We start from the raw sequence: 25,917 nt of genomic DNA on the forward strand, positions 1-25,917 counted from the left end.
AAGGAAAGACTGGACATGGCCACTCAGTGCCATGGTCTGGTTGTAGTGCTCGGCCATAGCTTGGATTCGATGCTCTCAGAAGTCTTTTCGAACCTAAATGATTCCGTGGCTCTGCGATACGCCACAGTGCCTGCGGGATTGCCTGCTTTGTTCGAGGGCCCCCCTCACCCTCGGTCGCCTCGGTCCGGGCGGCCGGGGGGCGGAACTACAGTTCCCGTCACGCCGCAGGGCGGAGGGAGAGCGGGCCGTGCCCTGACGGCGGAGGCGGGAGCGGGGGGCGGGCGCCTCACGGAGCTCTGGCCGCTGTGGCGGGGCGCGGGCGGCGCTGCCATGGCGCTCTCCGCCGGCCCCCTCAAGGTCTGCATCGTGGGCTCGGGCAACTGGTGAGTGCAGCGGGCCCTGACAAGGCGGGCACCTCGGCGGCCTCCACGGCCCGCCTTTCCCGGAGACGGTGCCCGCCCGGGCCTGGCTGTCGGTTCCCGCCCGGCGCCGCGGCCGCGCTCCCCTCGGGTGGCGGCCGTGAGGCCACCCGGTGCCGGCGGTGGAGCGCGGTGGCGCCGGACCGTGGCGGGCTCTGGGTCGCGCTGGTTCCATGCGGGAGGGCTCGTCCTGCCCTGCCCGGCGCTCCCTCGCAGCGGAGGTGCTGCCGTGACGGACTCGGAGGGAGAAGCGGCAGAATGGAGCCCGCGGTTTTAGTGCCTGTAAACACCCGCGTGTCCTGCGAAGAAGTTGTTCTAGGATATTTTTAACCTGGTATTTGTTGAGCGCATTGTCCGATAGCAGATGACGTAGACATTAAAGATGCTGTACATTTTAAATTTTTTTTCCAACTTACTCCCTGCTTGTAGAGCTTCACTAACAACCTCACTTGTCTGCAAAAGTGTTGTTCGGGGCTTTCTGTGTTGTCATGTGCCTATTGTCAAAGACAGTCCCAAAAAGAATTGCGAGACACTGGGTTATTCGAAATACCTTCTTTTTCTTTGCCCTCCAAAATGATTATGCTGAAGCACACTGAGAGCTTGAAACTAGGTTTTAATGCTGTCTCTATCTCTAGTTTATAATTAGACTTAAATAAACTTGCTTCTTCATCCACTGAAAGCAATAGACTTACTTGACATCATTCTTCCAGAGGAGTATCATGTTAATAACCCTTTGTCTTCTTTAGTTACTTCTCTTTCTTACACCAGATCCCTCTTTACAGTGAATAAATTAAGTACAATGTGTTGTAGAAATAGGGCTTCACAGTTTGTCACTTCCAATTACTAATGCTAAGCAAAAATTATTCAGGTACCATTTTCTTTTAAGATATTAAACTCAGAAGAATTCCGTGCAGAGCAAGCCACTGTGTTTTATTAAACCAAATTTGCCAGTCTTGTCAGGATGATCTTAGACGTGTTGCTCACCCCCCGCCTGCCCACTCCACGCAGTTGGCTTTTGCTGCTGTTAAAAACACCAGCAGCTGCCAAGTTTTATTTTTCTTTGTGATCCCCTTGTTGAGGGAATGGCTGATGTTTCAGTGCAGCATCTCTTGCTTTCCATGCACCAGCTTGTAAAATGTGTGCATTGCACTATATGTCACAAGGAAATTATGCAGTTAGGGCTTGTCTTTTAGGAGTGGGTGGCTGTTGTTCTATAGTTGAAGTCCAGAAAAAGTTTCACAAGAAGTTTGACTCCATTTGTGTTTGACTGTGGAACACTTGCAGAAGCAAAAGGATTTGGAGATATTGCCTACTAACAATAACCATATGTAAATGTATTTTGTTTACACCTCACTGGATCAGTTTAATAAATAAGAAAAGTTCCTGCCTAATAGGACGAGTTAGTGGCAAAATGCCTATATCTCCTGTGCTGAGACAAAGAAAAAAGCTGCTGCCTGGTAGCAGCATTCTCTCTTCCTTTTGGGGATAAATGTATGTAAATAACTTACAGCTTCTTTCATATGTAATGGCAGCGGTTTTCATGTGAGTAAAGCAGAAACCAAAGTAATCAAAAATTGAAAATAGTGATTTTTGGAGAGGTAGGTGGTTTCTTCCTCAAATTCCATGGGATGACAGACACCAGACCCTGACTGCAAAGAGCGCTGTGATTCTGTGTATGAGCACTGTGTATGTGTAATCACTGAACTAAATTGGACTAAATTTCTAAACCTTGAAAGTGCCTTTTGATATGGGGCCTGCAGTCCTAAAATACTTAATTAAAATATTAGTATTTAATGCTTTAAAGCAGGTAACTAGAAAGAAATTGAAGCATTTGTAAATATCTGATCATTGATATTTGTTATCAATGATATGTACTTTATGTACGTTATGTACTTTTGAAGCCTGAGTTTAAGAGTGAGTGATTGATGGTGCCTGACTTGTAGGCATGTAAGTAGTTGATCTCAGTGGGGTTTGGCGCCTTGAGCAGTTTGGAGACAGTGGGTTGGAGTTCTGTGTGAGGTGATTCCGTCAGACAATTCTTCTCATAGCCCTTTAACCTATATCTGGGATGAAAAACGCCCTAAGGGAGCTTGGCAGGACAGTAGCTTTACAAGGGCTAAGCCAGTTGCCTTGGTTGATTGACTGCTTCCAGTCAGACCTGTTTGCCTGGTTTGCTACCTTAACAATGGAAGGTCACCTTAACAATGAAGTTGACTTGGCAGGGGTCACTTGACACCTGATGGAAGATCATGGGACAGGACAGATGGCTCAGCATGGAGAGCAGGAGCTGTGCTGTCTGCTGGCCTTGCCCTTTTAGGGTTGCTCAGCTGCTGGATCAGTGATTCTGTTAGCATCTTTTAAGACAGGGAATAAAGTAAGGTGTCTGGAGTGTTGAGAGAGTACACCTTGGAGCCCTGGGATTCCAGGACTGCCCAGAGTCATTTAAAGCACTGCAGGCCTGCCTTGATCATGTTCTGTAGCCTGTTCTGATAACACTCCCAGGGCAAGTTAATGAGGTGTGCACAGCCACAATTTATCCCTCATCATTTTCTTGGAACCAGTCTTTAAGTAGCCTGATTGCCAAAGTTGAACAGAAACTGTAAAATTTGGGAAGAGATGGGAAGTTACTGGACAGAGGGTTTTATGCAGCTAGGAACTTGTAGAAAACTGGGAGGAACTGTGGTTTAACTGAGGTGATTTTACAGGGACAGTGGTAGAGCTAGCTAATTATATCATTTGCACTTGCATATTGTGACCTCCACTGCTGCTGTTATCAGGGCAAGTTAAGGAGCTTTTTGTGCTTTAGTTAAAAAGTGGTGAGGGGACAGCAGGCCAACTGTGAAATGGTACTGAAACAGTGATTGCAACATCATGGGAAATGATGAACTAGAGATGTCAGTCAGGAGAATCTTCTTGTCTTCTTGAATTCAGAAACTAAGACTAGGCAAATCTCCATTTTTCTTAATACTGCATTCAAAGGGTGAAAAAAAAAAAGACAGCTCAGGAATTAAGTGTTAAATAGTAATAGAATTAATGTCTCACATAAGTAGTACACACTGCCAGACCTGTTGGCAGACTGAAAATCCCAGTCAGAGAGTTGCTGAATCAGTTATTTCTGTCTTGCTCTGTCACCAGCAAGCACAGAGAATATGCAGTGAAGTTGAAAACAGAAGGCAGTGAGTTTGCCAGGATCCCAACTTTGTATATAAATCTGTAGGAGTAAACGTGCTTTTGTTCAAGGAACTCAAAGCACTGTCTGAAGAACACATACCTGAGCTGTGTTGAATGTGAGCTCTGCTGTGTGTATGGATCTGACGTTTGGAGGCTGAGCTGGTGAGCTCAGTGCAGCAGAAACCACGCTGGTCAGGCTTGATAGAGATGGCTTGCAATTGTCTTCTGTATCACCTCCTGAACCTGGGGGCATTTTTAGTGTGTGAAGTGCTATTGGAGAAGTAAATTCCAGTCTTTTAAGACACACAGTTTTATGGTTTGACTATAAAAGGTCTCCTTAGGGTACTAATTTTTTTTTCTGCTGCTACTTAGAAAGCAACCTTAGTCATGTGCTAGCACATCTTTAATACAGCCCAATGAGTTGTGCCATATCGTAAGCTCTTGAAGCAGAATGAACCCACTTTGTTCAGTTACCAGCTATGGGTTTATTATAAGCAATGTGCAATATAAATTTGGGGATTGTGTGAGTATAACTAGATTGGAAAAGTTAGTGTTCTTACCTCCTAATAAAGTGTGTGGTTTACACGCACACACACACACACACACACACACACACGCGCGCGCGCGCGCCTTAGATCATTACTCTGTATTTTTATCACATCTCTTAAAATTTTTTGTGTCTCCTTAGTAGGTTATCTGTAATTATGAAATTGCCTCCTATGCCAGGAAAGGAATTTAGGTTAACAGGTTTAATAGAATGATGAAAGGGAAGATTGTGTTTGTTCTTCCTCTTGTAATTGTGATTAATTTTGTTACTGCTTAGAGATTTCAGAAGTAAAATTGATCACTGTAGTACAGATCTCACTGTATGCTGTTCTTGGGGAGAATATGAAGATAACAGTAATGGACTTGTCTCCATGCAGGTTCAGAGGATGCTGTTCCAATAGTTCAGTTCTGTGAGGTTGGCTGCACAGCCATGAAGCTCACAACATCTGCAACATATAAATGATTTTTGGCTTTCAATGCCTATTGGTATTGTACAACAACTTATGAGTCAGTCATCTCAGCAAAGAAGCTTCTCATCTCTTTTAGAGGTGAAAATGACACATTTAATAAAATTTAATATGTCACTTTTACCTCAGCTTTGAAGATACAGTTCATTTGATTTGGGGAAATACAGTAAAGAAAACAAAATAAATAAGGATGTTTCAGTAAATGCTTCAGTCCAACCTACTTTAGCTGTAGTTGAGAGAAGGCAGCAGATGTGAATGACTGGTGTAGTTTTCCACTTATTTTACCAGATCAGAATGTTTTATGGTAGCTGGTCTAATAATCTGTGAATTTGTGATTCTTTTAAAAACAAAGTCTTCTTTTTCCTACAGCAAAATCATAATTTTTTAAGACTGTTTTTATTTTCTTTTGTGCAGGGGTTCTGCAGTTGCCAGAATAATAGGTAATAATGTAAAAAATTTGCAGAAGTTTGATCCCACAGTGAACATGTGGGTCTTCGAGGAGGATATTAATGGGAGAAAACTGACAGAAATCATAAATACTGACCATGAAAACGTAAAGTATCTCCCTGGATGCAAGCTGCCTGATAATGTGGTAAGGCTCAAAAGCTAAATTGTAGTTATGGAGCAGAGGGAATATTGCTTGTGCTGTAAATGGAGTTAGAAATTTGTTTTGTTAACACCTCTGGGGTCTATAATATTTCAGACTATGCTATTTTACTGATGACATCAAAAATTTAAACAAGTAAAATGACGTAATTTTGCAGTTAAGTAAATCCAATGTACTCTTTCTTCCTATTGGTTTTTATATTTTTTCAATTTCTATGCAAGAAAGCAAGTGTGAGAACAAGAGCAAGATTAATAGCTTTGACTATACCCATAAAAAAAAATTGGCCTCAACCTTGGATTGGAGCTGTTGGTCTGGGAAGTCTATGCTATTGCTTATTTTCAGTGACAAAATGCAGTAGTTTGTGGCATTCAGCATGAGACCAAACTGCTCGGGTTCAAGTTCAAGATCCAGCTGGGAGGTTCAGTTTGGGAATTGAGAGGGATTTCTTCCCAGAAGGAGTGACTAAACATTAGAATGGGGTGCCCAGGGAGGTGGTGGGGTCACCATCCCTGGAGATGTTTGAGAAAGGACCAGATGTGGCACTCAGTGCTGCGGCCCAGTGGACTGGGTGGTGTTTGTTCCAAGGCTGGACTCAATAATCTCAGAGGCCTTTTCCAAGCTAATTGATTCTGTGATTTTAGTTTTATGAAATACTATTACAGCGACCTTAGACGGTCACTGTGGTGAGAGAAGGACGAGAATCTTGTTCCTTGATCAGAAGGCTGGATTTATTCATATATGATATATAATACATTATAACTATACTAAAAAGAATAAGGAGAGAAGTTGCAGAGAGCTGCTCAGCTAAGAATAGCATAGAAAGAATGACAAAGTTCTGTGTTCAAGGAATCTCCCCTGCGCTGGTCCTGTGATTGGCCCTTAGTTGGAAACATGCAAAATGAGCCAATCACAGGATCACCTGCCACATCTCACAACAGCCGATAACAATTTGTTTACATTCTTCTTCTGGGGCCCTTTGCTTCCCAGAAGAAGGACAAATCCCAAAGAAAGGATTTCTATGAAGAAATGTCTGTGACAAAATACCACTTGTGTGTAGTGTTAATTTTGAGAAGTTATACAGCCTTTCTCTCCCATAACTACACAGGTTGCTATTCCAGACCTTCGTGAAGCAGTACAGGATGCAGACTTGCTGGTTTTTGTCATTCCTCATCAGTTCATCCAGCGAGTCTGCGATGAGATCACAGGACACGTACCCAGTACAGCCCTCGGCATAAGTCTCATAAAGGTACAATAAATACCCTGCATTAATAACTGAGAATGTGTCATGGAGCTGAGACAAGGTGACTTGATATTTTGATATGCAAAGTCTTGGTGCATTATTCACTTGATTGGTCCATTAAACCTTTCTAGATATAAGATTAGAATTTGTCTTGGACATTAGTGGATTGTTACACAAGGCTTGCAGGAAGAGGAAAATGAGGCTCTTCACAAGACTTTTAGAAAGAAAGAGGGAGTCGATATGTTTTGCACTGCTAAGCTTTCCAGTCTTTTATTTGTTGTTTCCAAAAGCATCATTAGATGAAGAGCAGAGCACAAGCATAATGCTGTGATTGTTAATGCACATCCCACATGCTGAGTTGATCATTTCAAGAACTGCTGAGAGAATTTCATGTGATTGAGAGGATAGTGCTCTTGTTCATGTCAAATATTATGTTGCAACAAGAGAGTCTGTTCAGCATCACCCAAAGACAGTTTGAGCACAGGAAATAGGAAAGGGCAGAGGTGTGGGAGGCATTTCACTGGAGTGTTTGTAGTTTTGCTGGCAGAAAAATTTAAAAATGTGGATTAGCTTATTTTTGGGATTGTTTTTGGGTGGGTGGGCTTTTTTCCTCTGGAAATAATAAGCAATTCACAAGAGGTTTGGAAGATTGTGGTTTGTTGTTGCTTTGTAGGCCATTTTCTTGGCACACATTCCCTTGTTTCCTGTCCTCTCTGGAAAATCATACATTTATGGATCTGTGCTCAAAAAAAGAAGAAAAATCCTCAATCACTGCATGCTGCAAGCTTGTCTCTTTAGTTTGGCTAACAAAGCCCACAAAATCTGTTGTTTTGTCAGTGCTGACTGGTATATTGCTCTGAGGTATGAAAAAGTAATGCTTCCAAAGTGTTCTTGCTCCAAATTGTAGAAAAACTCTTCATATTATAGAAAGGTAAAATAAGGCACTGTTAAAAATGCTGGAGATATTTTTTCTTCTTTAATTTGCTAAATGTGATTTATATTCTCCTAATATAACTAATGAAATTGCTGGACTAAATGAGGTGTAAGTCAACATATATGAAGTCAGAGTCCTGGGCCTATATTCCCTTGGAATTAGTTCTGGATACTAATTACAAGTTCTCTAATGGAGTGTTGATTAATGGCTATATTTGGCAAAACAAAAACAAAAAAGAAAAAAGGGGAGGGTGTGAAAGGGGAAGAAATCTTTAGTGCAGGGTTGGTTACTGGGCAGCTTCCCACTGTCACATTGCAGCACTGCATCCATAGGCAGCCTTTCCAGAGAAATGCTGTGAGGCCCCTTCATGTTTTGCAGGAGAATGCAAAGTACGTGCCAGTATTTATGAAAAGGCATAACTGAAAAGGCATAACATAGCATCATTAAAAGTGTCATTTGAGAAGAAAGGGTAGAGATTTAACGCCACATTCTTTCCTCCACTTTTACATATTCTTTAGGCATGCTGTTTTCATCAGTGTCATAATTTTTGAGTCTCATGCTCAATGCTAATGCTGTTAAAGTGGCCTGTGTTAACTTTGATAGTTAAAGTGCAGTTCTGCTCTGAAAACTATTATTCGTGGGACATCTCGTTTCTGTGCTTTCTAAATTGGCTGTCAAGTTAGCAGTGTGTCATCTTTTAGTCTTTTTTTTTTGTTTTTTTTTCTTTCTGACAGTCTAATCTTCATGCAGAGCCTAATGTCTGACAATAAAACTGAGTCTTTGGGAAATAAAGACATTTATCTGCTGGTTAATAGTAGTTTCTATTGAAACATTTGCATCTGTGTTGTTTTACATTAGCTCTTTGTGGATGGAAACCTTACAAGTGACTGTGTGGCTGTGGGGAGAGGAACCATATAAAACTTAGAGTGCAGTACAGCAGTGAGCATAAGTTGCAGGGTAGCTGAAAGTCATTCAAAATACTCTTCAGGCAACCTCACCATCAGTCTCATTTTCATTTCCCTGTTACTGGTTCCAGGGATTGCTCTGACAGGCATGTTAGGATGCAAGCAGTAAGGTCACTTGCTTTGCCTGCAGACCATTGCTGCCCAGTGAAAATGGTGGAGCCTTGGTTTTGCAGGGAGGAAGGAGTGTTTGGTTTTTATTCTGTCATTCAGTATTGGATTTAACTCTACAAGAAACAGGTACAGTTCTCCTTGACTTTGTCAGGAGTTGTGTCTGTTTCACAATGGAGCAAAATCTGGCACCTAAGCCTTTCTGGTCTCCTTTCACTTGCATGAATAATTGTTGTGTAGATATTTACATTTTTGGAGCTGTTCCCAATGTGTACATGCTTTTCTGTTTATTATTTGCCTGCTTAGGAAGAGGGACCTTACAGTTATTTTGTGGGGACATTTTTGGCACTCTGGGGGAAAAATGCAATATATATTGTGTGCTTGCTTTCAGGTTGTTTCTGTATGGCTCATTAAAGATGAGAGAGCAGAGCTGTGCATTAAGCAATACAAATTGAAAAATAATGCAGAAATGCAAGCATTAGTTTAATTGGCAGGTTTTATACGGGCATTTCTGCATGTCTCTTCATTGCAGCATGTTATTTAAGGAGCAGCACCTTTAACCTGTGGAAATTACTGCCTGCCTGAAATGTCACTGCTGGCAGCATACAAGTGTGTATGTATATGTATATATGGAAGTAATACAGGATAACACTTTTTGTCTATAAATAGTAACTCAAAATTACTAATTCCAAAAGTATCAAATCCTCAGCCTTAAATTAAAGTATTGTGGTATATTGTGGGAAAGAATGGCTATTTCAATAGCTGGTCTGCATACCCCTGTAATAAAAGCTGAAAAGGATTCTGCATTTAGCAGGCTGGGAGAAAAGAGTTTTATGGGAAGAAGGTGATCTTATTTGAAGTTCTAGTTCAGGCAGTTCAGGGTACCAGACTCTCTTCTTCTCTGCAGCATTAATATGTGGGGTGATCTTTTCTAAGGCCCTATTTCTGCCTCTTTTTCACACTTTGTAAAGAGTGCATTATAAATACAGATTAAAAATGTCCTTATAAGTTAATTATTCTCAGTTGTTCAGCTTTCTACATATCTGTGAATGGCTGTTGCTTTTGTATTTCTACTACTAAACTGTTGTTGGTTATACACTGGGGAACCTGCCTCTGATACTTCAGTTCAGATATCTCTTCACAAAACAAATTATTCAGATGCTATTTTGTGAGTTTCAGTGTAATTTCAAATCCAAGTTCAGGTCTGGTTCATAACTGATGGATTGGTTATGCTTCACTGATTAAGGATATACTGATAATAAGCCCTTGATTTCTGAACTAAAAAAGCAGAATGTTCAGCACTTCTTAGATCTTTGAGGATGGAATAAAAACTGGTTTCATCATCTAGAGTTTAGTCCTAAGTCTTAAGGTGCTGCCTCCTACAATTCTAAGACATCTTGGAGAGGTCAAAATAGCAGAAGTGCCTGTGGTAGTACACCTGTCATCTTTAGTCTCTGTCTGAATAGTCCTTGTTTCACTTCTCACCTGTGGACAAGACTAATTGTGTTCTGCTTGCATCTCTGCTGTGCCTAATGAATGACTGTTTAGTAATTCCATTTAATGTTGGCTGCAGGGAATAGATCAAGGCCCGGAGGGACTCAAACTGATCTCTGACATTATTCGAGAGAAGATGGGAATAGACATCAGTGTGCTGATGGGAGCTAACATTGCCAATGAGGTGGCAGCAGACAAATTCTGTGAAACCACAATAGGTACTGTTCCAAGTTGTAAGAATATTTAAAAATAAACATGCACCCGTCCTCACAGGCGCCCACCAAATAGCTCGAATTTCACTGTTTTCGACATTAGCTGACTGTTACCAGAAGCTGTTGGTTGAATTTCCTAGAATGTTTATACTTCCAAAAGTACTAGGACAATACTGGGAATAGAGGGAGAGAGAAGTCCACAATTTGACCTATTCTTACTAGGGTTATTACCTTAGTATGTGAAATACAAGCATGTTTTTTACCACCCTTCATGTAACAAACTGCTTCATTTTATTACTCTGTTTAAGATTTTTTCTTGGGTCTGAATGGCTTTACGTGGATAAACAACTATAAATTCTGTACTCCAGCTCAGGTGCTGTTGTCAAAGATAGTACCTTCATGCATGTTTGTTTTGATTTGGCTTTTTTGTTTCTTTTTTTAAGGTATCTTGTTTTAATTTCTAAAAATACTTTGTTCCCACAAAAACTAGAAATTGTTTTTGTTCTGTGTTGATGTCTGCACACCTTTGCAGCATGAGGATGTGCCTAGTCTTGGGTTTTACAGTTTCTAGAAAGGCATGTGTGTGTGTATATGTATACAGGTACTTATACATATCACACTTTATGGCACGGAGTTCATATTATGGTTTTTTTCAGTGTTAATTTTTAGGGTTTTGTGCACTGCTAGCTTTGTAACATCTCATTCACAGCTTTTGCATTGAATTTAATTTTGAATGGTTGAACAGCATCTTAGTGTTCAAAAACAATTGTCAGGGGCAGCATGCTTGTTTAATAAAGCAGCTTTGACATACCTTTATCAGTAGGTATTTTTCTGGCGTGCTGGCTTTGAAATAATTGGTAGAATTGCTCCTTCTTAATTCATCTCTGTTTTATTATTTGCTGTTCTTTTTAAAGACAGTGATCAAAAAATGGACAGTGAATTAATGGAATTGTTATTTAGAACCTGTTGCTGGCAGATAATAAATTGATAAAAGTCCCCAATAACTCAGTGCAGAGCTTTTAAGTGCAATGTCACCGTGATTGGTCCTTTAGAACAGGGATTCTATTTAGGATTGAAATAAAATGACCTTATCTCTGCTTTTAGGCATTTTGGCTTGCACAGAAAAGGCTAAATAACATGCAAATAAATTATTCCCTTTTTTTTAGCTTTCCTTTCTCTCTCTCAATAGGCTGCAAAGTCTTGGAAAATGGCCTTCTCTTCAAAGAACTCCTGCAGACTCCAAACTTCCGAATAACTGTAGTAAATGATGCAGATGCAGTTGAGGTGTGTGGTGCTCTGAAGGTAAGATTAACAGGCTGCAGGTGATACACAGATGAAATAGTGATCCTTGTAGGAAAAGAAATGAGGGTATTTACATTTAAAAAATAAAGTTCATTGTATTTTATATAATATGTAAAACTGCAACACAATATTTCCAGAAGAGCCAGAGGGGAAATGAGGGAGCAGCATTTTCTGAGAGCTGGCTTTTAGATCTGTGTCTCACCATCTGCCAGGTTCTCTTTCTACATCTTCCACTTAACTTACACACTGTCATGAAGCAAGTATTGATTTCATCTTAACTGGCTGATATATTTCTAAATCTGTTTTAGTTCCCTTTTTCTTTTTGCAAAAATGTGTTCACCAAAAGAAAGGGAGAAAGAAGTTAGCATTAATGCTTCGTATGCGTTGACCAAAATATCTCCCTCTTCATTGATTGAAGCAATGTGAGCATTCATGTGTTCATATTTTAAGGACATATACTACATAAGGTTTGTGTGGATAATCACATACAGAAATTACCTGAGTAGGAAAAAAGTTATTTTGGACAGAAAAATCTTTTTCATAACAAAATCTTTTTCATAACAAAATTGATGCCAACAGGAAGCAAAGGCTAACTTAAACATTTTTAATGGCTGTTTTTTCAGGTCATTTACAGGCCATTTGTAAAGGGGAGGCATTAGTTGTTTGGCACCCTAGCAAACAGTACAGTAGCTCACATTATCTGATACCTATCCTGAATAATTTCTGATGGGTGTAATGGTTTAATAATTATTTTGGCTTACTTATTTTTTGTGTTTTGAATAATTATTTTGTCTGCCTTTGGTTTTGCTGTTGAAATTTTGTCTAAACTAAATTAACTGGCTTGGAAAGCTACCACACCAAGCAATGATGTCTTAAGATAAGGAACTCTGATTCCTGCTTAGTGAAAGTAGCTGGATAGATATAATAGCATTTTTTTGGCATGTTAATTTCCTTAATTTTGTCTTGACAGCTGTCATACTGGAAGGCCTGAGAAAGAGGAGGTAATGGGTCTGTGCACTGATGGGATTAGGTGTTTTGGGGCAGCATGCTTTGGAGTTACTCTATAGAGAGAAATTTCTTCAGATTATGGAACTTATAATTCAGCTCCACAGTCATTACTTCAAAATGATGTGGATGATGTGGGAAAGTTACCAGAAAAGAAATCCTTGTATATAGACCCTTGAAAAAGTTTTGCAGATTTATTTTTCTTTAAATCTGCTCAGCAGGATGTTTTCTGTCTAGCTTAAATTCTTGTCTGCTAGAGGAGTTCTGTCCCAGGAAATTTTCATTCAGACCAATCTTGTGAAAGGGCATTAGAGATCAGCACGCCCGTCCAGCTGGGCAGGTAGTCAGCACACACTCAAAACTCCACTGTAAGGGTCCAAGTCAGGCAAGAGACCAGTATTTCTTTGGAACTGCAGTAGAATTTAAATAGATTGTTATTCTTGGCCTGGAAAGATACTAAGGTGAGAATTTAGGGGATTTTTGTAACCTTGCCTTATTGCTCTCTTCTGCTTCATTATTCATCATGCATCCTGCAGACTGAACTGTCTAGTTGTATTTCTGAAAAGGTGTTTATATTTGGTGTGCTCTAGTCATTTCATATTGATTGCAGTATATTTTATTAATTGAGTTGAAATTTCCAAAAAATGCATGGTATAAGGTCTAAACAAAAAATGAATTAAAGATAGATTAGCTGGTTTAAAAGTACTGTGGATTTCTTGCATAATTAAAAGGCAAAACTGGTATAAAGTGGCATAGACCCATCATTCTAGTATGGGCGATGTCTTTCTTTATACATACAAGTCTGTCTTAATCTAAAAGAAAATATTAATAAAATTGTATTTTTAAAGTAGTTTTTAATTTAAAACCCTTTCTAGTTTATCCTAAATCTTGTGGTGGCAGCATGTAAATAATGTCCTCAGGTGTTTTACTCTCAAAGATTGAAAAATTTTATTAATGCATTGGGAACATGTCTGGCTCTGAAAGAAAATAAAGAAGCTAAAATTAAACCTGTGGATAAGGTTTTATTACCATAGTGCAAAGCAAAATGCAAAACTCAGATATGAATAGTGTTTTTTCTTAGAAGCTGTACATATTTTCTAAAAGAGCTTTGCTTTCTTATCATGCATCTGATAGTCTTCGTAATAAAAATTTGAAAAGTAGACTTTTTTATTTTCAGAGTAAAATCTAATGTGTAGCTTCAGTCAGCTGACAGTTTGTTAAACTTGGGAAGTTACTTCAGTAAAAAATAGTAAATATTAGCTTTGTTTAACTTCCTGGAAGGAGGAAGTTCCAATTTCAGAAGGTGACACTGTCATGCTGCATGGAGACATTGGCATGAAAAGAGAGGCTCTACCCTCTTTCTATAGCAGTGCCAATTCAAAATGTCAGTAGTGGCACTGTGAACTACAGCAAGGAGGACGGGGTAAACAGTCAAACATGTAACTCCAGACTGTCTTTTTGGATGTGGAAATAGTAAAAACAATTCCTGTGTTGGTATTTGAAGGATGAGAAACAGTACACTATGGAAAACTACATTCTTCCAGCTTCTGCACTTTCCTGCAAATACCAGCTTAGGAAAAGGAGACTTTCCTGTTATTACTGGCATAATGGACTAGCTGTTAAAAGCCTGTACTCTACCTCTCTTTATTTCTGCAAGCCTTTCTACGCAGGGAAGATTTTCAGCGTGGGTGGTTGCCTAAAGCTTGGGAAAAATACAGAAGGGTAACAAAGAATGCTCTGAGCACAGCTTTCCCTTACAATGATAATTACAGGTTTGAAATTTGGTTTTGGAAGCCTATTTGAGTTCAGACTGTAATATTAGGTAGTGCAGCTGGGTGATCATAGGAAAACATGTGCTTGATTGCTATTTATATATGGATATGTATAGAATATCCACTTCATTTACTGTATTTAGATTTGTGACAATAGGCTGGTGGAGATAAAGTGAAGTGCAGAAATCAGTGCCATGAAAAGGCAGTCTTGTGCCAGCTTGGAGACTGACTGAATAGACAGTGGCAGTGACTTTACAAAATCTGATGGTACTGAGGAGGGACAGCTTTCTACTGTAACCTGACTGTTGGAACAAAAGTGCTTGGCATGTTCTTCGTGAGGATATTTTTTTTCTTTTGAGGGCTGATGAACATTTCACATTTGTCTGTTGACCTTTTCTAAGGGTTGGGGACAGAAACTGACGAAGTTGAAATTTGGATAGTTGTTTCAAGGTGCCCAGTTGGCTTTACAGGCAGCATGACTCAAGGCCACCTGCAAGTACACCTGCCATTTATCAGATGATGAATGGGCCTTCCTAGAAAATGCTTGAAGTTTATGTCACGTAAAAATAGTATGTGCAGCTATGCTCACATGTGGAGGTGCTGTTGGATACTGATGGATGTGATTGTGCAGGGCAACATGGACCCAAGGCTGTCACCTCAGGTGTCCTTAGAGTCCTCACCACCTGTGCCAGTGTGGTGTTAGAAGCAGCACAGATGTGAGGCCAGACTGAGCTGGGGTATGAACCTGGCCACATCCTTGAGAGGTCATTTAGATGCTTGTAGTTGCAGTCTCGGGGGTAAACCATACCCCAGTTTAGCTCACTTACCCAGTGCAGCAGTACAAGGGGTGCCTGAGAGGAGGAGGATTAAGAATCTAACCTCTGGATATGGAAAAACAGCCATGCTCTAGCTGCCTGATGATCAGGGATCCGGAGAGTTAAAAACCCCCAAGTGGCAGCAGCCAAGGACCAAGACAGATGGGAGTTACTCAAGGAAGAAGCAGCAGCTGGGGTTGCCTTTTGGGTTGCTTCAGGCTCATCTAAACCTTCCAGCTTCAGCTAAGCCTTTAATAAAGAAGTAAGAAGTATGGTGAGGATTTATTGTTTACCAGGTTATGTAATTCAGGGTTGTTACTTGCAAAGTGTGTTTAGGGCAGTCAGTGTTGAATAGTCAGTGTAGGTACTCTAGAAGTTGATCGTGAGAGGTTTTTCCTTTTTCTGAGATTGAGTGGAAATGAAATTCGAGTTCACCAGGAGCAAGCAAACAGTTTATACTTAACCTCTCTGACAGTCCTGCTGATACTGTCTTTGATTTTTTGAGTCTTTTCATTTGACCTCTTCTCAGCCATGAGGGGAAGCAATGAGCTTCTCCAGGTTCATGTGTAAACAGAAAGAAAGCAGGCTATGCTGAGCTGTGACACTGCCTCAAGGAAGGTGAAATAGTATCATCCATTTAATTATGGAGAAGTAATGGTTGCCTCAGAAATGGCTGCTGAAGCTGTCTGCATGGGCACTCCACAAAACGTGCTGTACGCTGGATATTGGATACTTCTGAGGACTGACTCTGTAGGAGAACAATCTGTCAGCAAAGTCTGCAGACCTGTCCTTGTTTTCTTTGTCATCTGTTGTCCTCGCATTTGTGACCTCTTGCATGTTTGCAGCAGGTTGTGTGCAAGTAAAGGACACTTTCTCTCATTTGTTCTGACACATACTGTGAGCACTGCCTGAGATCAGCATTTCTTTTCTGGAGCATAGCTTCACTAGCCCAGTGAAAAAATAACTAAATCCCTTCCTTATTCATGTTCTAGAATAACCAGGACTAACACCAGGATAGCAGAACATCTCGTCTGTTAGGGCAAAGTATTTTAGGAGCTTAAAATCAAATGCAATATGAAACCACACTGTAAATCATGGTCAGGATGTGTGCTTTCATGCAAAAAGCTGTTAATGCCAAGATAGGGAAGTGTGTTTGCTTAAGCATGTAGTGATTTTGAGAGCTCTGAATGCCTCAGGCCAAGAGGAACATTGTGTTGCAGTCCTTTTGGGGTTATTGTGACAGTATCTTTGAACCTGTGGAGCATGTTTGTCAGTAGGCACTTGCTTATTGGCCTCTCAGACTCCCATGTGTGCATGCAAATACAGTCAGTTTCTAATCTCATGGAAATGTGGGGTCTCTCCTCTTGCACAAATACATATCCACTTTATATGTGGGTATTTGCAGGAATTCCTGTAACTTCAAGCTGTGGTTTAATCCCAGCTGGCAATTGCATATTGTGCAGCTGCTCACTCACAAAACCCCTACCCCATGTCAGGAATGGGAAGGAGAATAAGTGGAAAAAAGTAAAACTCAAGGGTTGAAATACAAATAGTTTAATAATTGAAATCAAGGAAAATACAGTAACAAGATCAGCAGTAGTAATAGTAATTGTAACAAAGGACAGAGTGAAAACCCAAGAAGAACAAGTGATGCAGACTACAGCTGCTCAGCACCCGCTGCCCAGTGCCCAGCCTGTGCCCAGGCAGTGACTGATGGCTCCCAGCCAATGCCTCCAGTTTGTATACTGGGCATGGCATTCTATGGCATGGAGTATCCCTTTGGCCATCAGCTCTCCTGGCTGTGTTGCCTCCTCCCCAGACTCTTGTTCGCCTCCTCACTGGCAGAGCATGAGACACTAAAAAGTTCCTTTCCTAAAGTAAGCAGTACTTAGCAAACCACCAAAACACCAGTGTGTTATCAACATTATTCTCCTACTGATCTCAAGCCACAGCACTGTACCAGCTACTAAGAAGGAAGTGAACTGAAACCAGGACACTTCAGGTGTAGTCTTTGTCAGTGGCAGCATTCAAAATCAACCATATGAAATACAGAAAGATGTTTTTGCCAGGTCAGTCACCCTTCCTGCCTTATGTACTTCTCATACAATCTCACAATCTCACGATAGTGATAGTGCCACTAGGCTCTTGTGTGTCAGTTTGTGTTCTGCTTGTGCATCTTCCTGAAACAAGCTCAGCTTAGTGCCTACAGCCTGAGACTTCAAGTAACAAACTAACTGTTTTGATCTTGTTTGGGACTGAAAGATAACTGGGTTGTAAGTTTGGGGAGATTTTTTTGGGACTGAAAGATAACTGGGTTGTAAGTTTGGGGAGATTTTTTGTCGTTGTTTTTAAAGGGGTGGCTCATCTTTGAGTAAGGTATAATTTTCAATGTGGTATAATTAGTTCTCTACAGTATATTAGGTACCAGACAGTTGTCAGAGATTCTTCAAGGATTTAAATAAAACCAGATGGTAGACCTTGTAAATTAATAGCTGTGGCTTGAGGGATATGTGTGCCAGGACATAACAGTCTCCTAGACGGGGATGTGTTCTAGAGCATAATCTGTTGTCTTGTTTCCTCATTATTTGCAAACTGTGTAAGAATACACAATGGGAACATTGTACAAACAAGGAGCTCATGTTTTAGAGTTGGGCTCACAACTTCTCTTATTCCCTAGCCCATTTCCTCAGATGACTTGGTTTTGGTATGACTTACTTAAAAGACTGTTTCTGTTGCTCCAAAGACAAACACTGCAAAAGGTACAAATAGACAACAAAATACTGTAGGCCAAATTGTATTGTAAATTATGATCAAGCAGACTGCTTCAAAGTGGAAAGTCAAGCAGACAAAACTGGAGGGAAGGGGAAGTTTTAGTATGGGAGTGTTCAAGAAGTATATGGAAAAAGCCCAAAGGTTGCTCAGTCATGTTTGTGTTTTTAGATGAGTGATAAGTACTTAGAGATTTCCCATACATGTAAAATGCATTTGAATGGGTTATCCCATCTGAAAACTTCTTAAATATCTGTTTGACTTCCTCTTACTTTGCCATCAAATGAAAAAATACTAAATGTTGCTCTGCAAGAGGTGCCTGATGGAAGTGTACCTTGACAGAATCACCACAGCTAAGATCTAAGCCAAGATGATTTAAACAACCAAATTTTAAAGTTGACTGCCTTGGGCTGCTTCAGGTCTAATGTTGGGATATCTGTCTGCAATTTTTAGGATCACCTTTAGACTTCAGCTAGCTGCTCAAAAAGCAATGACTGATCCTCTAGCATCATGTGATTCAGAGTCACCTAGCCATGACTGGCATTTGTGGTTCTTACAGTCCAAAACCAAACCAGCTGTTAATCAGTGGTTGTTTTCAGTAGCATCTTCTGATTATAGATCTGTCTTCATCAACAGTTAAAGTTGATTTTTTAATTTTATTTTTTTCCCTGCATCGGATGCTACATTAGGAGTCATAATGTCGGTTCTCCTGTGCATTCTGTTGAATCACTGCTGCTGCTGCTGCTGTTTCATGCAGGAAGATATTAACATTCATTATTTCCTTGCTTTCTTTATCTATATGTCAGAATGCCATCTTTTTGTGGGGTTGTTTGTGTTAGATGGATTGTTTTAGTGGGGATAGTGGAACCAGAACTAGTGCCTGCTCTGATTCCCAAGCCAGAAATTGCTTCACTCAATTGTGTCCCATCAAATGTGTATGTTCTGTAACCAAAGCAGGGACCATATAGCTGAATGTTAACAGCACATTCTTTGTAGAAGGTCATCACCAGGTCTAAGGAAAAAGCAAACCATTTTTTTGCTAAGGGAGGTCTTCTTGTATCTTGAACCTTTTAGGAATCCTTTATGAACTATTATGGTTATAGAAACTCTGTATACTTAAAAGGGCTGGGTACTATTGGCTTGGCTGAATTTGGTCCTGTAGCATGCCATCACAGACGTCATTAAATGCTTTTTAGCTGTACTGGTGCTTTAATCATTAAGAAAATCTGAATAAGGGGACTTATTCTTGTAGGATGTCAGTGTAACTTCACCCTTACCTCAGGGCAGGAGTAGCTCAGTCTGGCTAAAACTTTGTTTGGGTGTAGTGCAACCTGTTTGTCCTTAAAGATGGTCAATAATAATAGCTCCACTGTCTCAGGGGCAACTTGTGTCAGAGTTTTAACTATGCTTTTATCCTTGGAAATGTTTTGCCTTATATTTTTTCTTTTTTTTTTTAGGCTGTCCCATAGACATCAAAATTGCCAAACCAAAATAACCCAAACTAGCAACCTAGTCTTTCAGCAGTATAGTGTTTGCTGTTCTTGAGGACAGTAATTGAGTCATTTCCCATTTCTCTTCCTGTTAGAATGTAGTAGGAGTGGGAGCTGGTTTCTGCGATGGCCTTGGCTACGGTGACAATACCAAAGCTGCTGTTATTCGCCTTGGCCTAATGGAGATGATCGCCTTTGCCAAAATTTTTTGCACGGGACAGGTTTCTATTGCCACTTTCCTGGAGAGCTGTGGCATTGCTGATCTCATCACAACGTGTTACGGTGGCCGGAACCGACGTGTAGCAGAAGCATTCGTTACATCTGGAAAGGTACCTCATTCTCTGGGAGGAATCTGTTCCCATGAGTACTGCCACTGTTGGAGTGGCAGTTGCTGGAGTAACAGGAGAGTTAGCTGAGTCATGGTAGCACCCTTCTCTTTCCTCGTGTTTTCTGAGTCTGTTGGCTAGAATGAGTATATTAAAAGGTGGGCGGGTGGTGATTTAAAAAAAAAGAGATTGAGAGATAAGAGAATACTTACAAACAAGAACATGGGAGAATATTCTATATGCTCACTCAAGATTACTTTTGAAAAAGAAAAAAACTCTCAGTAACCTTTATTTTTTTTCATCCATATTATGTTGTCAGGCTTCTGAAAAGTTTATCATACCTCTCCTTTGCTTTCTTTTTTCCTCTGCTGCTTAGTCTCTTGAAGAATTAGAGGCAGAAATGTTGCGTGGTCAGAAACTCCAAGGACCACAGACTTCTGCAGAAGTGCATCAGATCCTGAAGAAGCAAGAAATGCTGGACAAGTAAGAACAGATGAAACAATTTCCACATACCCCTTTTTATCTCCATAATTCTTTCTGCATATTTGGTTTTGATATCTTCATAAAAGTAATAGCCAAAAAGAAAATCACTGTAATAACAGTAGATTAGAAGTTAAAATCAAAGAGAAGTGAATAGAACCTGAAAATAACATTGGTGTAGATAGAGCTATTAGTGTGACGTTAAATTTGTTAATGTCCTGTTTGCAGAGTGTATTGTTGTCTTCTGCTACTACAGAAAAGCACAGCAAGTGTGTTTTAATATGTGAAAAGAAAAAAATACATGAAAGTAGAGCTTCTTAAAGAGACTGTGAAAAGTTGCTACATCTCATTTCATTGTAGTAAATTCATTACTTACCTCTAAGGAGAGTAGCTTGGTGATCATCTGTATAGAGTGACTGCCTCCACCACATGGATTCTAGCTTAGATACTGCACTTCTCCTTCTTAATGTGACTTCCAGTTTGTTGTAGGTTAAAACCTCCCATCTGCCTCTGTAGGTCAGGGTGGTTTTTTGTGGTATGACATTAAGCAGATTGTCCTGGCTTGGTTCACTTGTATTCAAGTCAGAACATGAATGATTCCTATAGCCACACACACAGTTGTCTTCTTACAAAATTAAGGGATACATTTATCTGTTGCTGTTTGTTAAAGAGGAAAAATCAGAAATTTAAAAACTGCCAGTCAAAAGACCAACCCTTGTTACTTTTTTTTCAAAAGCATTTTTTTAAGTCTAGTTTTAATGCATCAGCTGCATTAAATGATTAATGTTTTAATATTATCTTTGGATCTAAGGTATCTAAGTCTGTCTCCTTACTATACAGTAATTAAGCTAACTGCAGAAAAAATTAATTAAAATGTTGGCTTCATTCTTTACTGTTTATGATTCCCTAAATGAAACATACAGCAAATTAAGTGCATTAGGGATGATTTTGGGTTGTGTTTTTAATAAAAGACATGAAAACAGTGTTGCTAATTTCCTTTTGGCATGCCAACATATATATGTCAGTTATTCCTAAAAGGTCTCATTCAACAAGACTGTTGAAGACAACTTTCAAAGTGTTTTGAAAAAACTACTGCTTTAAACCATAAAACACAGTAGAGCAGCCATGGTTGCAAAGTGAAGAGGAAAGAGTCTCATAAGGGTAGAATTTCATACTCTGATCTTGCAAAACTATTCCCAAGTCTATGTAGAAATGTGCAAAAATCAAAGTTCAGAAGAGCCTTGGTAGCAGGGCTGATGCCTGTTGATACTCATGGTGCAATTACTTTTTTTCAGCAGTTGTAGTCCTTGCTGTCTTTATGTGCTCAGGCCTGAGATGCATCTGGAGTTTGCTGGCCCTGAGCCTGCAGTCAGCCTTGGTACAGGTTTCTCCACGTGAAGTGTGGCAGACCTGTGCACAGTAATGTTCTCTGGGATGAGCAGCAGGACTTAGGTATCAGGTTGTAGCTTGTAGTAGTGATGCTTCTTCACTGAGCAGTAACTGCCAGTATTGTACCTAAACCTGTGGGAAACCAGCTTTTGCTTTGGGAGGTTCATCTGTTTTGTGGCCACCTCTCACACAGTCACAGCAAATTTTGTTAGTGCCTATGCTAACAAAAGCTTTTATGGCAACAGGAAATGTAACCCCCCTTCAGCCTAGTGCATCATACAAGGTGAGTGAGGTTTGTTAAAAAATGCATAAGTCATTGTATATTTTTTTTCTGCAGATTTCCTAGTAGGGGTTTTACAATCTGAGCAGTTTAGCATTGGATTTGAGAGAGCAGCTGTGTGGTAATTTTTTTTCCACCAATGAAGTAGAAACAAAACTCAAGTCAGTCTAGTTCAGGGTGATGTGCTGATAGCAGCATTGCTGCAATGTAACAGTGACAGCAGAATGTACAGGCCATCATACATGGTGCTCAGGACTGCTCAACTCTGAAATGGGCATTACAGCCCATAAAGCTTTAGAGTGACTGCTGGGACATATTTCCTAAGGAGAAAGTCCTAATACAGATGTATTCTGAATCACTCAGAAATTAACTATTTCACCATCTCAAATGACCCTTGTTTTTTATTTCCATTGGTTAAAATGCAGCAGAATAAAAAGCCATGCTGAAAGGGTATATGTACTTGATGAACAAATCAACCCCCAAAATTTACCAGGCTTTGTATGAAAATTGAACTTGTCTGGCTATTACTGTCTGGGATGGACAGAAAGCAAATACAAATTTTGTAAAGTATCTTGGCTATAGCAAACCTTCAGATTATCAGAGAAGCCTGAATAATTTGAAGGTGTTGGAGATGTGGCCAGTCTAAAAAAAAAAAAAAAGAAAAAAAAAGTAGATGTGGAATTTTGTCTTTCAAAATCCAGGTCTATTTTTCAATTCTTATTAAAAAACTTGACCTTCAATGTCTTCCTGGGTCTTTTTTTGTCATATTCTGTATTATCAAGTTATTGCTGAGAAGTACTGCATAACAGATGTGCCAGTCATCCTTTTTAACCACAGATGGGTACTGCTGTGAGAACAGCCAGGAAAAATGTTTTAAATTTATTTTTTAGATCACTTTATGGTTGTGCCATGCATAATGAATGTCTCAGGCTCCATTATAGCTAGCTAGGCTTCTGAGAGTCACTCTATTTCAGAGATGCGTGCAGGTTCTGTAGTTATGCCCTGCTTTTCAGCCTAGCATTTGCACCTGGCAAATAGAAAAAAGAAATAATTTTTTCCACCTCTCCATTTTCCCCCTCCCTCTCCTCACCCCTTTATATTTCTTTCATTTAATAAAATGTTACAGAATAAATTTACACTGTGTTCACTCTCCCCACCCTCTTTCCTCAGGTTTCCACTCTTCACTGCTGTGTATGAAATCTGCTATGAAGGGAGACCTGTTGCAGACATAGTATCCTGCCTTCAGAATCACCCACAGCACAAGTAAAAGCCCTCAGGCTGTTGTGCTAACGCAGCTTTCTGCCTTTCCAATTTGTGTCGGGGTTCCAGTGGCTGTAGCTGTCATTGAGCTTTGTTCAGAGCTGCTCTTAGGCACCAGGAGCACCGCGAGTGTCTGTGAGCGGCTGTCGGTGTCTGTCCCCAGGTGTGTGACACAGCACGCCGTGCTGGCTCGGCGATTTCCTTTTACTGGCTGGCGTGCAACTCCTCGAAGATCCACAATACAAAAGTTGCACTACCTGCCTGCTGTGTATACACAAGTGTACTTTGAGTTTGCTCCTGCACCATAAAACACAATGCTTTGTTGTCTTCTATTCAAGCCTGGTTCACAATCTGCTGGCACACTGGGAGGAATCCCAGTGGTTTTGATCAGAGGCTGTATCAAGCGTGTAACCTTGAAATATTAGGAATCTGTTAGAACTTTGTTTTATTCTGTATGCGCAATTAAATGTTAACATTTTGCATGCTTATGACTATATTAATTTAAGCAATGTTAATGCAAAACAAGTTGTAGCAGTTTTTCAGAGGGCTGCAGGGATATTTCAATGAACTCTAGTGAAGAATATTTTGATTTTTGAAAGTTGTTGAAATTGTCAAGCTACTTGGAAACCAATTTCTAAATGAATTTAAAGTTTTTAATTACACTGTTTTAAAGGGAATATTCTAGAGGGGGATCATTGCCTCCCCTTCTGTTTTTTAATCCTTGCATTTTTGTATTTCTCCATTTCTCCCTTACTATTCCTCTTTGTTAGGCTCTTCTAGAATCCCATTCCCCGAAGCAAGCAGAAGTGTTCACCTGGGGTTTCTGAGCCCTTGAGCCTACAGTTCATTTTATTGTTTTACTTGTGGTTGTTCTTCGCTGCTGTTGTTGCTTGTTTGATGAAGAATAGCTGTGGGTATCCACTGCTCCAAGTTGTTCTGCTGTGATTTTAGCTTAGCTGCAATGTGCTGAGCTCCACACAACACTCCAAGGAATGTCAGGGGAATTCCCTTGGTACAGCACACTTGTGTCATCAGCAGGGTTATGTGCCAGTACGATAACTGCATTCATTTCAGTGCCTGCCAGTCACTGGCACGTCCACTGGGCTGTAGTCCTGGTCCAGCCTTCCCAGCTCTGGAGTTACTCTTTCACTGGACAAAACTTTTATGGGTGCTCAATCAAATCCTTTACAACTCATCTCCCAGAAAGCTTCTCAAAGGCATCCATCTCTTTTATTCCCCAGGGTCTCAACTAGGTTTTTTCCAGGAACCTTGGTTTTATCAGGGAGGTTAATTTTATTTGTTATTGGAAAAATTGTGATTTTATGCAGTTTAAGGCAGGGGGCAGGGGGTGGTTGGTTTGGTTGGTCTTTTTAGATTTTTTTTTTTTTTTAAGATTGATGCAAGAAAAGATAGATGAGTAAATCTGTTTTGCTTTTCTTATATACTTAAGTGTGGGGGTTTTTTTATGAAATATATGCTAGGCACATTAAGGGTGGACTCCTTCCAACTGGGAGACAAGGGTTGGCATTAGAATTTATAGAACAAGACTGCCCATCTGCTCTGAATATCCACACCTAACATCTGAGCAGTATCAGAACTGTTGTTCACTGTTCTCAGTGGTGGTTTTACAGGAATCGTGAGCACACACCCATCCTAAAACTTCAGGTTGTCATTCAAAATTTGCTAAAACAAAGAGGATGCCTGGGAATAATTATCATACTTACATAACCTGGATTACTCTGAAATAGGGAAGCTTTGGGGCAACTTTGTGTAGAAAGGAAGACCCTTCCACTTAGGGGTACCATTTTTTTGTGCTCCTATATTATTTTGAATTAATATTTGGAAGATCTCATGAATGTCCTTAGATATTCAGGGATGTGAAAAGTTATTTTGCCTTACTTCTGATTTAGTGCTAAACATAGGAGATGGCCAGAAGTTAAGTGACATCAGACATTTGTGGCAGTTGGGAGCATCACTGGTGGAGCTGACTTGGAGCAAGCACTCTGCTTAGACATTTAAGAGGATGTTTTAAGGTTGGAAGCACTGTTATGCTAACGCACACATGGAGCATACACTCCTCATTACTGCATAACTTTCAATGTGTTTGCTTATGCTTTGTTTTGTTCTGGTTTTTTAATACCAAATTGGTGGCTTTCGCGTTGTATGTGTACATATACATTATATATATAAACTTTTTTTTTACATGTAGTATGTAGGACAGTAGCATTTTGTAAGATACATAAAGGGCTATATGAGGTAAATGTGGTAAATTAATATATATTTTTAAATTATTTCTTTATTATTCCAATACTACTTCTACCACTGAAAGTCTCAAATCTTAATTGTTCTTATTTTTTAGAGAAACTTATATTCTAAGACAAATCCAGAGAAAAGGTTTTTATGGAATTCGTTTCTCCAGTCTGTTATGATATTTTCAGACAAAAATTGAGGTTTCAGTAACTAAAATAACTAAAATAGTTTATTTAAATTCTATTGATAGTTCACTATTTACATTTGCTTTTCAGTGCTGGAGAACACTCAGCTTGGCACTATGTATTTTTTCCCCCACTATTTACTGCTCATTAAAAGACTGTGACATGGTACTGGAACTGAATGAGCCTGCTCTGCAAACACTCTGTTTTGCCTGGTACTGGGATAGTCTTACTGAAATCATTAGCCCCTGTGTAAGGGGTCATAAATTTGTAACTAATTCTTGGGTTATGAACTTTACTTGCTAAGGAAGGTATTACATTCTAATGATACTTACTCAACTTGCCCTCATCGTATGTACTGATTCTGTTTAGAGATGTTGAATGTATACCTGTTTGAAGAGTTAGTACAAAAATAAACATTTTTGTCTTGGGAA

The 25,917-nt window shown here is 39.9% G+C and overlaps 1 protein-coding gene across 1 annotated transcript; it reads left to right on the forward strand.

Annotated features, from left to right (window-relative positions):
- On the forward strand, positions 1 to 25,917 carry GPD1L (glycerol-3-phosphate dehydrogenase 1 like). Its single transcript, XM_074539095.1, has 8 exons — positions 1 to 383; positions 5,018 to 5,195; positions 6,316 to 6,456; positions 10,031 to 10,169; positions 11,353 to 11,465; positions 19,412 to 19,645; positions 20,019 to 20,125; positions 22,962 to 25,917. Exons 1-8 carry the CDS (start codon positions 16 to 18, stop codon positions 23,056 to 23,058), a joined length of 1,377 nt encoding a protein of 458 aa, XP_074395196.1. The 5' UTR covers positions 1 to 15; the 3' UTR covers positions 23,059 to 25,917.

The sequence above is a fragment of the Zonotrichia albicollis genome, chromosome 1 (assembly GCF_047830755.1).
Source record: "Zonotrichia albicollis isolate bZonAlb1 chromosome 1, bZonAlb1.hap1, whole genome shotgun sequence".
In the NCBI taxonomy this organism is placed as follows: Eukaryota; Metazoa; Chordata; class Aves; order Passeriformes; family Passerellidae; genus Zonotrichia; species Zonotrichia albicollis.